The following is a 15,000-nucleotide window of genomic DNA, read 5'->3' on the forward strand; positions in this document are numbered from 1 at the left end:
CAACCTGCCTGCGGTGAGAGAGTGAGAGACCCAAAGACAGCCTCATCGTGGGAGATACTAATGATCCTAAATGCCTTGGTTTCCACAACATGAGGCTGAGAAAGGTGTGAGGTGGGAGCACTAGCCCAGAGAGGGAGAGCAGTCCTCCATCAGGCTGTGGATGAAAGTTTTGTATGTGGCCATAAGCTCAGGTGTGCCAAGGACGGAGTTTGAACGACGGAGGGTGCCCAGTCGGCGCCTGGCTTTGGAGACCAGCTTGGAAATGTGTCTTTTCCAGGAAAGATCATGACAGTTGGTGAGACCCATAAGCTTGAATGAAAAGAATTCCTCAACAGGATTGTTAAGAAAGTAGATGGGGAGTTTTCCAGACAGTTGGGGTTTTCAGAGAGACATAGTGAGAGTGTGAGATTTGTCAGGATTGAAAGACATGTTCCAAGTGTTGGACCAGCTTGTGATTTTATCCAAATCAGCAGTGAGCGAAGAAGCTGTGGCTTGCCGGTCTGAGAGACGACAGATGGTATGGCAGAGGGTGGAGTCATCAGCAAAGAGATAAAGAGGATTTTCCAGAGTCGGAGAGATCATTAATGAAAACCAGAAAAAGAATAGGGCCCAGAATACTGCCTTGAGGAGCTCAAGCCCGGACAGGAAGAGAGGATGAAAGAACTCCATAAAGGACCCCACATTGACTGAGACAGGAGAGGAAGTCTGAGAGCCATGATTGGAGATGGCCTTGGATACCAAAGGAAGAGAGTTTTGTGAGCAGGGCAGGGTGCCAGACTGTATCAAAGGCACGTGATACGTCTTGGGATATGGCCCTGATTTCATGTCTGGCATTGAGTACGTCCATCCATTGTTGGGAAAGCAGGAGCAGCATATCCAGGGTGGAGTGACCTGGTCTGAATCCAAATTGATGATCGGAAATCAGGCCGTTGGAGAAGAGGAAGGATTTAATGTCTGAAGCGATGATGGATTCCATAACCTTGCTGATGATTGGGAGAAGGCTGATTGGTCTGTCATTGCAGGGATCTGTTTTTGCACCTTTTTTATGCAGGGCAGTGATGTTTGCTGATTTCCAAGGCGATGGCAGATGACCTTGAGCAAATGAGAGGTTTTAACAGAACAGAGAGAGGAGGGTGAGCAAGAGCAGAAGAGCAGGTTTTTAGGACACTTGCGCTGATGCTGTCTGGACCGGTTGCAGAATCTTCGTCGAAGTTTGACAGCAAACTCTCCACCTTGTCCGGGGTAAAGGACACGGAGTCCAGGGACAGTTGGGTGCGACTGAGTAAGGTAGGTGCAGAAAGCGATGGGTTTGGGGCAACAATATTTAGAAACAAATACTGAGTTTAGGCATTCAGCCTTTTCACGTGCAGTGTCATCTGTGCGACCATTTGAGGTAAGCGAGGTAATGGAGAGGGAACATACACCAGAAACAGACTTAACGAGACACCACCAGGATTTGGAAGAGGGAGACAGGTTTTGAGAATTCAGACATGAGATTCGAAAGATGTTGTTTTCTGACTCTCCTTCGGGGAGACACACACTTGTTCCAAGCTTTATGGAAGGAACTGAGATTGCCTTCGGTTGGATTAGCCTTCCGTGAGGTGAAGGCAAGTTGTTTCAGGACAACTGCCTCACCATAAGCTTCAGTGTACCATGAGTGGGAAGAAGGGTATGATAACTGAAGATGAGGTCCCATTGACCCCTCAAGATGTGAGTCATCCACTTTTCAACGAATCCCAAGAATGTAGGTAGTCTTAGTTATCGATAACTTTGTGTTTATTCATCAGTAAAACATGCCTTTGATTGGTTTTGTTCATGCATGCACTGGAACTTCATCACAAGTTGAAGTGGTAGTTTTGGAGCATGTCAGATTTACAACTTTTGCTAAACCCGCAGTCTCACGTAATGAACAAGAAGCCATTAATTATTAGCCATGTACATGTTTATTATTTTTGACCGTCTTAGGCTCAGGGCCAGGAAATGTGAATGCATGAAGTGTATAACAGAGGCATTGGGAAGCAGTGAACAAATCAACACTACGTGGGTTTTGAACCTGGGATTTAACCACTGGAAGCCATGGGCTTTTTAATTATTGTCTCCCTGTGCAGGTCAGGCGTGTTGAGTTGTTACAGAGAATGCAGACTGTGCAGATGCAGTGTGGCCAGAGAGAGGCTGAGCTCCTGGCCTGCTTCAAGGCACGTTGTAAACAAGTAAGGAAATGTTGTGCAGGAAGTCGCTCCCCCTCTTCACTCAAACTGTAATTGCTTTAAAAAAAAAAAAACGTCCAATACGTAACTTTTGAAATGACGTAATCTGCCCCAGATTGCTCGGCATGCATGCGTTGAAACCCCAAGTATCGAGTTCTATCGGTGTGGCCTGGAAGTATATCATGCATGCCTCATTACAGTATGGAATGGCTCTAAAGCTTTTTATAGAAGCCGAAGATACTTGGAAATGTACCTGTGAGAAAGCGGCGTGCCTCGGCACAATGAAAAATTTGGAGAAATTTCAGATCAACTCGTCCAAAAAGTTGATATCTTGCAAAAATTCCTAACTCCCAACGATGTGGGCCTGTGAAAGCCCCAAAAGTTCATCAATGGGAGAATTTCACCCAAACTTTCTGCTTTGTAAAGCTGATGGGAACGTCATATTTGGGGCTTGGCGATACACACAAGAAGTTTAATATGATGATACTTACTGTTAATCGTGTTTGGGGTGGGGGGGGTTGTGTGGGCTGTGAGGGTGGTTATCATATATATATATAGGTTATCATATATATCATATATATATATATACATACATACATATATATATATATATATATATATATATATATATATATATATATATATATATATATATATTGTTACGGTTCTCAGAACCATATACATACAACATACAGTTGTCCTGAGTCAGTTATTCCATTAATATACGTGTAGTTATATCCCTTCCTTGTGTAGTGGGAAGACACAGGGGTGCGTTGCGATGGGCTTTAGTTATAGACTATAGGGCATGTAGTCAAAATCCCTTCAGAAAGTGCTTTTTGTGGTCTCCACATTGGAACTACATATATTATGTCTTAAAATATAGGTATTGCATGTCTTATCAATATCCCCTTTGTTCCCACGCTCAAAAGTGGAGCATTAATTAGTAATTCCCGCCTAAAAATAATGCGTCAAACAAGTAATGTTTTTTTAACGGGGTACTATGGGTCAAAAAGACCTGACTACATTCAAGAGGTATTATCTTGCCAATGTTTTGACAAATTATGCCATGTTTGGCATCAACATAATCATATAAGTGTCTAGTTTTAAGAAATACATTCATTAGCGCAAGTCAAGGTCAATCTTGTTAGTAACCCGAGGTCAAATGTCAATGACCTTAAATTTGGGCTAAGGTAAAATAAAAAATTTGCTCATAATTTTGTACACATTTACAAATATCAGATAATGCTGTAACATCACCAAGTTGTTTATAGGTTAGCAAGCTGTGATCCAATGGAGAGTTTTTTGAAAAAAAATATTTTGCATGTTGCCATGGCAACGGTTTGCCAAATTTTGTGATTTTTTTTCTTGTTGATGAACTATTCGGACTACCATAAATTCTGAACTAAAGATATTTTCCAAAAATGCTCTCATTCAATCACAGTACATAAAACAATCAACAATTGTGCCAATTTTCAAGGATGTAGTCCACTCACAACCTAAAAAAAATTACGATCAAATCACGAAAAGCTGAAAAACGATAGAAGCCGATAATGATTCGCATCAAAATGGCCGACGTTACATTTTGCAGATCGAAGTAACGAATGTCTGTTTACATGTCAGCACATGCAGCTCAGTGGGTGAATGCATTTAGACAATATTTAGATCAACAGATGGCAGTATTTTTTATTCACTTGGTAGCAGGACATGCTGTGAACATATAGAAACACTTAGACTCTATTTAGAATTGCAAAACTTGCTTGAAAATAGGTGAAAAGGGGTTATTTTTAGACAAAAATTACAACCGGAAGTGGATTTTTAGCACTTCCGGTTTGTAAAAAATGAGACTAGGGTTGTTAAATTGCACTTAAAAAGTAATGTTTGTTTATTTTTTAGAGGAAAAATGTATGGATCCAACAAGATTAATATTGTGTGGGTACAAAAAACAAAAAACAAAAAATATCCACCTCCCATTGTCCCCCATTAAAAGGGAACGCGGGTGTTGCAAGTGAGAGCAACAGATATGTTGTTTAAAATGGTTTCTTTACACAGTATTCCAGAGTTATAATCCCATGTAAGTTTACCTTACCATTAAAAATATTCTTCCTCTTCAAAGTTTTCTTCATTGAAGCAGATATCTCCAATTTCATCCATTTCTTCTTCACTTTCTTCAGCATCGTCATCGCGTACATGCATGTTGTCACAGTTCTTGCACTCGCACAGTTTGGTACAACATAGCCCCAAAGACACACAACACTGGTCATCTGCATCTGATGCTTTGCACTTGGACTTCTTGCAGGTGCAGCATCAGAGTTCAAGAATGCTCTGTTGAGCAGGTTGCATTTCCATCCAGTTTATTGAGAGGCTGCCATCGATCAATTTCCAACCATGTCCAGCTGGTGATGGGATATCTAGGTGATTGTCAAAGCTGCGCTTGCAAACAGCTGCCTGGAAGTTGGCTCGTTGTGCGTGTTTGATGAGGGCATCTCGGTTTGGTGGCATGACACTTTCGTTTCTTGTAGCCATCAAAAACATAGAATACCGTGCATCGTTGACATGACTGTACTCCTGCTGGCTGTAAAGCTTGCAAACGAAATCCTCCGGTAAAGAAACAAGCTCGTCTGTTACGGAGAAAGACTCGCCAAGCATTTGACACGCATGGGAAAAGGATTTATTTTGGGTGAGAAGTTTTATTGCTTTTGTTTTCCCTTTGCCGTAAAAGGAACTTACAGAATCACATCCTGTGAAACAGTGGAGACCTATGATGGCTTTTGCGATGTCATCTCCAAGCTCCTGCTGTATGGCCTGTAAGTCATGGTACGCACATTGTCGTCTCTGCCAGTGTGGAAATACAACGGGGAACCCACAAGGTGCGATACAAGTGCCACACCAATAACAAACACGTCAGTGTCTGGGCTTTTGATGATGATGCTTCTGATGCCTTGGGTGCTGATGCAATGTGCATGTAGGAGCATCCTGGTGTCAGCCTCCTCTTGGGTGGAATGGAGCTGCGGTATATCTTCAATGGTGATGGTACCATTTCTTGGTGTGATGGAATGACACATCTTGCCATGTGCAACATACAGTGTGATGACCTTAAAGTTGTCCTCTCCACAAGTACTCCAATGGTTGAACAAGAAGTGAACTAGCTGTTCCTTATTGAAGCTGTTTGCCAGATATTTCTTGCATTGTTTAGGTACAGGTTGGTCTGCCTTGGATATTTTAATCCTTTGGGAACCACTCGCTGCCCGTCGTTTCCTCTCAGCACCCTTAATACTGATCGATGGATACGTGTCTGTTACAAAGTGTGCAGAATTGGAGGTACTACTTAGTGCCAGGTACACTTACTGTCTCAGAATTTTTTCCACCAGTTTACCCATGCTTGCGGGCATTCCTTTTGAACTCATTTGCTGAAGCATGGCCATGCCATCAACTACCCATACGCCTCCCTTTGGTGGGTCCACGACAGGTGAACTCTCAGGTACACTTTCTAGGTAGTGTAGCAGCCTCGCCTTGTTAGTTTTAACTAAGCATACCTCATAAGTCGCAAGGGCTGGTGGATACGGGCTCAACGAGTATGTCATCATGCTTTTGAGATTCACTTTTCGTACTTTGCCAATGATGACCAGCCTTGCCAACAACTCACGATCACTTTTCAAAGTAACATCTTTTCCTTTTACCTTGATGGTTTGCTTGCCTGCATCTGAAAATGTTTTCAGTTTCATCTTATTCAGCGTTTTGTTCAGGTCTACATCATTACCTTGCAAGCGGCTTTTAGAAAAATTGACGAAAGCTTCATTGCCCTTTACTTTTGCGGTCATGAGGTCAGAATACACATCATCTGGTGCAATGACTCCAGATGACAAGTGAACCAGATCATTAGCATCCATTTCCGGGTCATTTTCGAAAGGATTCGTCATGCTCGTGATGGTACTCATTATGTTGTTTACGTCGTCTTCATCCTGAGTCATTCGACTGTTGGTAAGGTCTGCCCTTTTTGAAGATTTCTGCCCTTTGCCAGCCATCTCTTCACATTGTCTGGTTATCGCTGCTCGTTGATGGTGCGCTCGTATCCAACGATTGGTAGCTCCTTGGTTGGTTGAGAACCCTTTGATCCCACTTCTTGTTTTGGAGTCTCTATTCGCCGTTTGCTCAATCGTCATATCACAAGCTACTTGTGCAAACCCGTGAGTATCTTGTCGCTGAACGGCAAAGTGTCCACTGACCAATTCTTTGTATGGAATGCCCCAAGTCTTATCACAATTCTGTCCATGAAAATAGGTGTTTGCCATCTGATTGTCTGGGCCTTGGCATAAATAGCCTGATCCATCACTACTACAACTGATGGGAGCTCCAGTTGGTCTGCTATTTCAATGCTTCGATGGAGGATGGTATTCACAGTATTCAGAACAGTTGGACTATCATTTACAACAGGAAGGTATGCAATGGTTGCTTTTGGTGGGATGCTGGATGTCAGTAACTGATTGAATCCAGTCCAAGGAGGAAGAAGACATTTCTGTGGCCATTTTGTAATGTAGAAGGCGGCATCTTTCTTCTTGTGAGGATATAAAGTTGGCTCATAGTGTGTCGTTTCCAGCTTCATATTGCCAGCAAATGCCTTCGGGGACGACTTCTTCTCACCACTGAATGTAACCACCTCTGTATGTGGTGCTGGTAATGAGCGCTTTCTTGTCTTTCTCATTCCTTGTACTAGTGGAAGTGTAGAATGTGCATCTGCATCCTGATGAATCTCTGCATGCTGCACAGCTTTGCCGTTGGTATTATGGGTTGTGTCTTTTCCCGAAAGTGTCTGCTCCCCAAAATCATTGTTGTCCCAGATGAGAGTTGTGAAGACAGACTTCTGCAAGCACGATGGAAGAGCTCTAGAACCTCGTTGGACTTCTTGCTGTGCCAAGTATCATGCTCGAGAACACTGGTGTGCGAAATGCTATAGCCAAAACCATTAAGTAAGCCTATTAGCTGTGCCGATCCACTAAGATGCCGTACCGCCATTGCTAGAGATGACTGCTTCGGTAACATTGTCTTGCCTTTAGTAGGTAGGTAGATGATGTCATGGGCAATGGTTTATATTCGATGGTCTTGCACATCACCAACCTTTACATGGTTTACACCCTCTGGATCATCAGATGCTCCAACAACCCATGCAAGAAAGTTGTATAGCATGGTTGGAACTATCTGGTGGGCAGCATCCATGGTTAAGTCACCTGAGGTTGGTGGCCAGGGAAGAGTTGTAGAGTTTGTTGTATCCATCACAGCATTCTTCAGATCTAGGGCTGTTGAATAACGCTTAATGATAATATTTGAGGTACGACCTGTCTTCTGTTGCACTGTTTTGGCCGTTTCACTGGAGGTGGAGACTCCTCAGCATCAGTTGTATCTGTGTCGATTGTATTTGTGTCTGTTTCTGAGGTGACCGTATCCCTTACAAGCTCTTCAGCTGATAGGGTGTTAATGTATACCAGTTCACTCTGGTATTTTTTTTTGGGCTGAATGAAGCAAAGCTGGGGATATCTTCTGATTCTTTGTTTCAGGCTATGGGTTTTGTAGTTGGACGAGTCCTTCCCTTCAATGTCTTTTACTGCCTTATCAAATATACGTTTCAATGACGAAAGCCGGTAGATCTCATTGTTCTTCAGAATTTTCTGGTCAATTGTATAGTTACAAAAACTGTCAAATGCTTGAGAATATATCTGCTCTGTAGCTGCATGAACATGTTGAGGGTTACATCTTCTCAAATAGTCTGTGTATCCTTTGTAGCAGCTCCGGTGATATCTGAGTTCTATAGCTACACAGTCACGATCTCTGATATGGACAAGAATATATTTGTCATCTTTTTTCCTCTGCAGCTAGTCGAAGCTTGCCTCCATCAATCTGTTCACAAAGCGTCAATGGTTCTTTCTGCATTCTGCTTCTTGAATCCTGAAATGTCTTACCACTCCTGCATACGATACAAACTGTTGGCAAGATGTGAGAAGATTTAGTCGGCTGTTTTGCAATGTTAGAAGTGGAACGCAAGTGTCTTGCATCAGATGTAGCAGATGTATGTTTGTCTCTGTCTCCGCTTGAAGAAAATGCAGAGGGATCCAGTTCTGTATACAACAAACACAAAATATTAAACTCATAAGTGTATACATGTACTATTACGAAATTAGAAAAAAAAACACAACAAACACATGCACAATCAAAAACAGAGGCTTAAGAAAATAATGTTATTTTGCTCTCGTGGAATTTACAGGTAGGTCGGTACATTGGCATGCATGTTTTTTTGTTGTTTTTTTTTTTAATTATAAAGTAAAACAGAAGTTTGTTTAATTGAACATTAAAAAAAATCAAATGCTCTAGTAATTCTTGTCAGTGGAGGTCAACACAACAATTTTTTTGGCTTAATCATTCATACATGTAACTGATGCAACAATCAATTTACACACATGTGCAGCAGATCTGCTTGGCTTGAAAAAAGAAAAGTTTCCAAAAGCTATCCAAAAACAACCAAAATGCACCATTTTTAAAAATGAAAATTTTCGGTAAGGATTTCTTAATCTAAAAATTGGCTAAAATTACACATATTAATGGTCAATTCGATTATAAAATAGGTTAAATTGGGGAAAATATAAGTTTGTGCAGCACTATAAAGGATTTAAAAAGAAACTAATTTTCTAAAGCAAATGGCTCCTTGGAAGAATTTTCCTCTGTATTTTTAAAATGAAATAACTAGATTTTCAAACCCCAAAATGCCGTACTTTCTTTTAAAAACGAATCAAAAAGTGTGTGTGGCAACCTACTGAAATATATTTCTTCTTTAAATGGAACTTTCTCTTTGGTATTAGTATCTCTACTGTTGAGATTTTTTTTTTAATTGTCAAGTTTTTCTGCAGTTATAATTTCTGCACTAACATGGACTACCAGATAAATACAGTGCACATGTTAGGCAGAAACAAAAACAAAAAAAAATTCAAAACATTTGCTTGCCCTCCCCCAACTGACTCTTATTTTTATGTAAAGGAATACCAACCTTAATTTCAACATTCAAAACTGCACACATTTTTTTTTTTTCTGTTAGAAATTGCACATTCTAAATTACATCAAAACTGATGAATTTTAAACAATCATTCACAAGGGAGGAAAAAATGATTATGATTAATGATTAGGTTGCTAGAATATATTTCGAAAGGTCTTCTATCAAGTCATGTAGCAAACATTTTGCGGGGTCTTGCAGGGTGCAGGTTGGCTCCCTACCGAGACCCTAGACTCCCGTGTTATAAATCCTCCAACAGGGATAACTATGGTAGGCATCTACCTTTTGTAGGGTAGGGTTGTGTCAGAATATTGAAAAAGGCCGAAGATATATGGAATCGATCGACTACATGTAAAAACAAAAGTCCCACATTTTACGATTCATGTAGACTACACAAATCACAATATTTGGGACTGACCTGACCCAATATCATAGGCCTCCCTACATGATTGTACATGCAATTTTCTCATTAGTGATGTATTTGTAGGCTACTTTTAAACTTACCGGATGATTGGGTGACATTCTGATGCTTCTGTTTAGCAGTTTGGGCACGTTTTTGCTTGGTAGAATCAGTGAAATACCGGTAACACTGCGTGGCAACCCCCAGTTTCAGGGACCGGCAATGCACTTTCACATGCGCTGCAGTGTAGACCATGATCGCGGACGAAAGACCTCGCTAAATCGGCCTGGTTTCCCACCAAATCGCTGCAAATATCTACAGCACTCAAGAATGTTCTCCACCTTTTTTCGGTATATGGCACAATATCACCACCGGCACCTGGAACATGTGCATAACACCTATTTTTTACACCAAATTTGACACCAACTGATGCCATTTTCACCGATACTTTTCACCAAACAGCATCTGTTTACACACGTAACCCGCTATTCGCCGTACCGCAGCACTCTCGTACGATGTTGCTGATTGGCTCCTTTTCAAAAATGAATAATCGCAGCAATGTTGATAAATGAAATGTACAATTTTATTGGATAAATATCGAGATCGTGATAATTATTTTACCGACGAAATATTAGTTATTCTAACCTAAAATTCAACAAAATGCTCCAACCGATGACGCGGGAATATGAACGATAATTCATAAAAAATATTTTACTTGATTATAAAATAAGTTTTATTTAGTCGGGAGATGGAGACCACAAGCCAAGCTCTTAGGACCACATTCCCTATCGTCTATTAGGTTATTAAATCATTTTTCCCTTTTATTTTATCCCCACTCCATTTCATTTCTGAGGCAAAATCCATGACAACCCACGGTACCCTCTGCCTGCTTGCCCCTCGTCTCGCTTGCCACAGCGTGACAACCCACGGTACCCTCCCCAACGATCACTTCTGAGGCAAAATTGCAACGTGCACCATGGAGTAGAGCTAGACCGGCGCTTTGAGTATTCCACCGTCTACTCCAACCCAGACGTGGGCAGTGAATCACGTTCGTTTTACACCCAGGTGGATGGGCCAAATTATCATCTGGCCGAAACCCCGCCCAGAAAGGCAGACCTCATGAAGGCCCAGTCCAATCGGAATGCTCGGATCAGCCGATGGCGTCGGTTTCGCCATGGCTTCTCCCCGAGCTCTGTGATCTATTAAGTACGGGGCAATCCTCAGAGTTGTGTCGAGTTGGTTTTGCGGATCGGAGAGGTCGAGTTAGAATTGCGAGTTGTTTGGTCGTTGAAGAGAATTGCAAGTTGGAGAGGTTGAAGAGAATTGTTGTGAAAGTGTTCCTGCTGCCTGGCTCTGCCTATGTCTCGCCTCGACGGCCCACCTACTGTACTGGTCCTCGCCCACACGACCTCGACCAAACCTCTTGTCTGGTCCTGCTACTGCTCAACTCTCGCCATTTTGAACTCTGCTCTCCTCCACCCAAGCTCCTGCTACAGACATGACTACCACAAGTGCGGCTTTGGACCGAACTGCACAGCTTTTGTCGGGCACCGCACCACGGAGCATCCCTTCCCCTGAAACGCTCAGGTCCCAAAAACTGTGACCTCAACTCCCTCCCTCCCTGGCTGCAAAAGTCCTTTGCCTTTCATTGGGTTTATTTTGTCTGAGTGTGTGTCTGAGTGTGTTGGCGCCTGTCCGTTAGATAAGCCTGTATAAGATATTTTATTGTTGTAATTGTTGCTTTTATTGATCTCGCGTCAAGTTTGCACTGTGTCCACTTTTGTAAGTTGCTTGTAAAATTTCCGCATCACACCTCTCTCATCTTTCCCCTGCATTACATACTGAATAAAACTTTTTGTTGTGCCACATGCTTTTCCTCGTTTATTGTAAATAAATAATTGTACAAATGTTCCCAGCTCTCCTTTGTCTTTTCCTCCATTGGTCCAGCATAGTTCGAATCCAGGTTTAGCCGAGTCTTTATTCCCAACAATCCGTTCCTTCTAGCCGGTACGTCCTTGGCAGTGCCGCTCGGCTGCATCCGATCCAGAAAGGTGATCCGTAGTTGGTGGAGTGATCCGGTTCGGACAAGAAGTACCGAGGGCGTGGTTCCCTGGTGGTCCAACTGCGTGGTTAATTAGGTAACCTGATTCTAAACAAGAGGACCCTAGGTCACACGGTTGAGTTATTGGCGTCCACGGTTGGTTAAGCGACCCGCCGCATCACGGAATTATCCGTGAGCGACGGCCTACAATTCCGGGGAGTCTGGTGAGAATTGACCAAGCTTTCTCCCACCGAGTGGTCTTCTCACCTGACCCCGCCGGCCCGAAATAATATTATATATATATATATATATATATATATATATATATATATATATATATATATATATATATATATATGAGATATTGTTGCGGCCGGGGGTCTGGGTGTGACAACCACGAGGGGGGAAGCTATCTCTGGTTCCCAGCAGACTCCGCGAAATCGCAGGCCGCCGCACACGGATAACTAAGTGACGCGGCAGGTTGCGAACCAACCAGGAACGCCAATAACTCAACCATGTGACTTCGGGTCCTCCGTCTAAATTGGTTACCTAATTATAATCACGTGACCTGATTTCCGGGGGACACACTCTTGGTACGCCTTATCCGAACCGGATAACTTTACCAGATCGGATGCAGCCGAGCGACACTGCCAAGGACGTACCGGCTAAAAGGAACGGATCGTTGGGAATAAAGTGCCCGCTAAGTTAGGATACGGACCATGCTGGATCAATGAAAGAAAAGACAAAAACGAGCTGGGAACATTTCTACATAAGCATTTTTTACAGGCAGGCAAGGAAAAATATGTGGCACAATGAATATAGTTTATTGTTGTGTGTAAGTAGAGATAGAAAGAAATATGTGGTGCGTCAACAAAACAAGCAACTTACTAAAGCAGTCACAGAGCAGACCTATCCCGATATAATTCTTATGTAATCTTAACTTAAGCGAGGGCAGGAACCATGACACACACACACGCACACGCACACGCACACGCACACGCACAACCTGATGAAGAGGAGATAATGAGCAAAAAGGAGAGGAGATGAGGCTAACAGTCTCGTAATACCTTGCACGATTGACCGACTGCACCACCCAGTACGTTTTGGGGGATGCTCCGTTGAACGATCCCTCCTCGGTAGTTGGTGTGTCGTCTTCTGCTTGGCTATGGTGCAGCAAAGCATCTGCGCCAATTCAGAGAATGGGCGAGACCATCAGGCGTGAGGGAGGGACATTAGGTGGAGCCAGTGGCGAGTGGGTGGAGGAGGTGGTGTCGAGAGCGAGTGGGCAGGGTGGCAGCAGCCGGCGGAGTCAGGTGGGGGGGGGGGTAGGTGGAGCCAGCAGCGAGTCGGTGCAGAAGAAGAAGACTGTGTGAAGCAGGCGCACGCAGAGACCGATCCAAAGCCAGGCAAGGAAGATGAGGATGACCACGACTCTCCGGACGGCTTCGCGATCCATCATTTATAGGGCCTGCGGTGCAGGGCGGGGCGCCGCCCCGAAGCGATGCGTCGGCACCCGAATCGGGTGCCCCCATTGGGCCCCGGCCACCACACGACCTGGCAGTCATGGCCGAAAGCAGCTTCACTGGTGCATCCGGTGATACCTCGCTGAGCTGTGGAATCGTCTTGCTCCGAACCCCGCGATATGAATTGCCTTGCACCGAACTCCCAGGCCGTGTTCCGGCGACTGGCCGAGGGCCACGCCAGTCCCGCATGCCCACTTGGGCACCTCTGGCGCGCTGTGGTTGGCACTGATCAATGCGCTTGCATCGTCCGGACGCCATGCGGTCCGAGCAATCCAAGCCGTACAGCATGCCTTTGCTTGGTGATTGCTGCATCGAGGCGGAGGTGCGAGAAGGTCCCCGCCGTCCGCGGGAGATATTGGTGGCCATGGTGGTGAGCGTAGACCGACGGTAAGACGCCGTTGTGAACCAGCTCGCAGACCCAAACAAAGATGTGCGCTATGCGCGTCCCGTACAATGCGATCGTAAGATGCAATTGTAATCAATCCGCAGACCTGAATGAAGATGTGTGCTATTCGTGCTCCGTTCTATGCGATGATAAAATGTCATTGTAATCGGCACGCAAACCCGAATGAAGAGGTGCGCGATTCGTGCTCCGTTCTATTCGATGATAAAATGTCATTTTAAACGGCACGCAAACCCAAATGAAGAGGTGTGCTATTCGTGCTCCTTGCGGTACGACGATAAATTATCACGGGGTTGCGCATGGGTCCGCCATTTTGCATGCAGTTATCTATCACAGTGATGATCTTCACAGGTGGCTGCCTCAGCGCGGTGCCGGCCCTAATCTGTGTCATGGATTGAAGGAAAGGATTGGATATAATTATTAGATGCAGAAATGGGTTGAAAAGAACCGTCAAAAAATAAAAAACGCGAACCGTGTGCATTGCTCGTGAACCATCGTCGTCTCCAGACTTGTGTGTTTGTGTGTGTGTGTGTATATATATATATATATATATATATATATATATATATATATATATATATATATATATATATATATATATATATATATATATATATATATATATATATATAAATAGATATATATATATTGTTGTGGTTGAGGAAATTCGCAAACCACCATTCAGGTCCCGGAGGTGAGATATCTCTGTAAGTATATGTGTAGTTGGCACAAACCCGTTGTTTAGAGGGAATAAATGTGATTCATTCGGGCTGCGACCCTTCAAGATAGCCGTTTTTCTGTTCTATCTTTATTTTGAACCAACCACGTCTCAACCGCCATCACACAACAACCACCAACTGCAACGCCGCTTCACAACAACAACAACGCCAACAGCCACAACCTTTACCGTCACAACTCGCTCTCGCAATCATCGCATCACCGCCATTCCAAGCGTCATCGTGGCCAGGGACCACCACAATAAACCCTCCACCACCTTCACCTCTCCTCCTTCTGCCGCCATTCCCGCACCGCTTGTGGGCACCGATCCTGGACTCGTACAGGGCGCGCGCCGAGCAGCGGGTGCAAAAAGCGGCCTTTCCGGGGAAGTCGGATCAGGAATGATTCACGCCCACTTCTCTTCCGTCCTATCAGCGAGCGCGGGGCGATTTGGCCCCGCCTCCAGGCGCGTCGGAGTAGAATGGATATATGCAAATTCGAGGATCAGGAATGATTCACGCCCACTTTTCCTCCGTCCAATGGGCGAGCGTGGCTCCGCCCCCGAGCCGATCCTGATCCGAAAATCTGCATATGGTTTCTCCTGCTGACTATAAAGCGCCGAGCGCGGGGCGAATCGAATGAGAGAAGAGTTTCTGTTTCAGGCTCGAGGGAGGGA

At 44.0% G+C, this 15,000-nt stretch overlaps 1 protein-coding gene and 1 pseudogene across 8 annotated transcripts in view; one reads left to right on the forward strand and one right to left on the reverse strand.

Moving 5' to 3' along the window:
- DOT1L (DOT1 like histone lysine methyltransferase) overlaps window positions 1-15,000 on the forward strand; it is a 189,243-nt gene that overhangs the window by 100,626 nt on the left and 73,617 nt on the right. For 6 of the 7 annotated variants that reach the window (XM_085886127.1, XM_085886131.1, XM_085886128.1 and 3 more), the window contains one exon: window positions 2,109-2,210. In XM_085886127.1, coding sequence (XP_085742253.1) covers window positions 2,109-2,210 — 102 coding nt within the window. The remainder of the gene's footprint in view (window positions 1-2,108; window positions 2,211-15,000) is intronic. The other variant, XM_085886125.1, reaches the window with a different exon arrangement.
- LOC147025283 (uncharacterized) lies at window positions 4,106-9,909 on the reverse strand (annotated as a pseudogene). The gene is made up of 2 exons (XR_015059439.1): window positions 9,745-9,909; window positions 4,106-8,314 (listed from the first exon to the last, which is right to left on the reverse strand). The product of XR_015059439.1 is annotated as an uncharacterized LOC147025283 (transcript).

This window comes from Eptatretus burgeri, chromosome 6 (assembly GCF_056783735.1).
Source record: "Eptatretus burgeri isolate ZD-2024b chromosome 6, Ebu_testis_v1, whole genome shotgun sequence".
Lineage (NCBI taxonomy): Eukaryota > Metazoa > Chordata > Myxini > Myxiniformes > Myxinidae > Eptatretus > Eptatretus burgeri.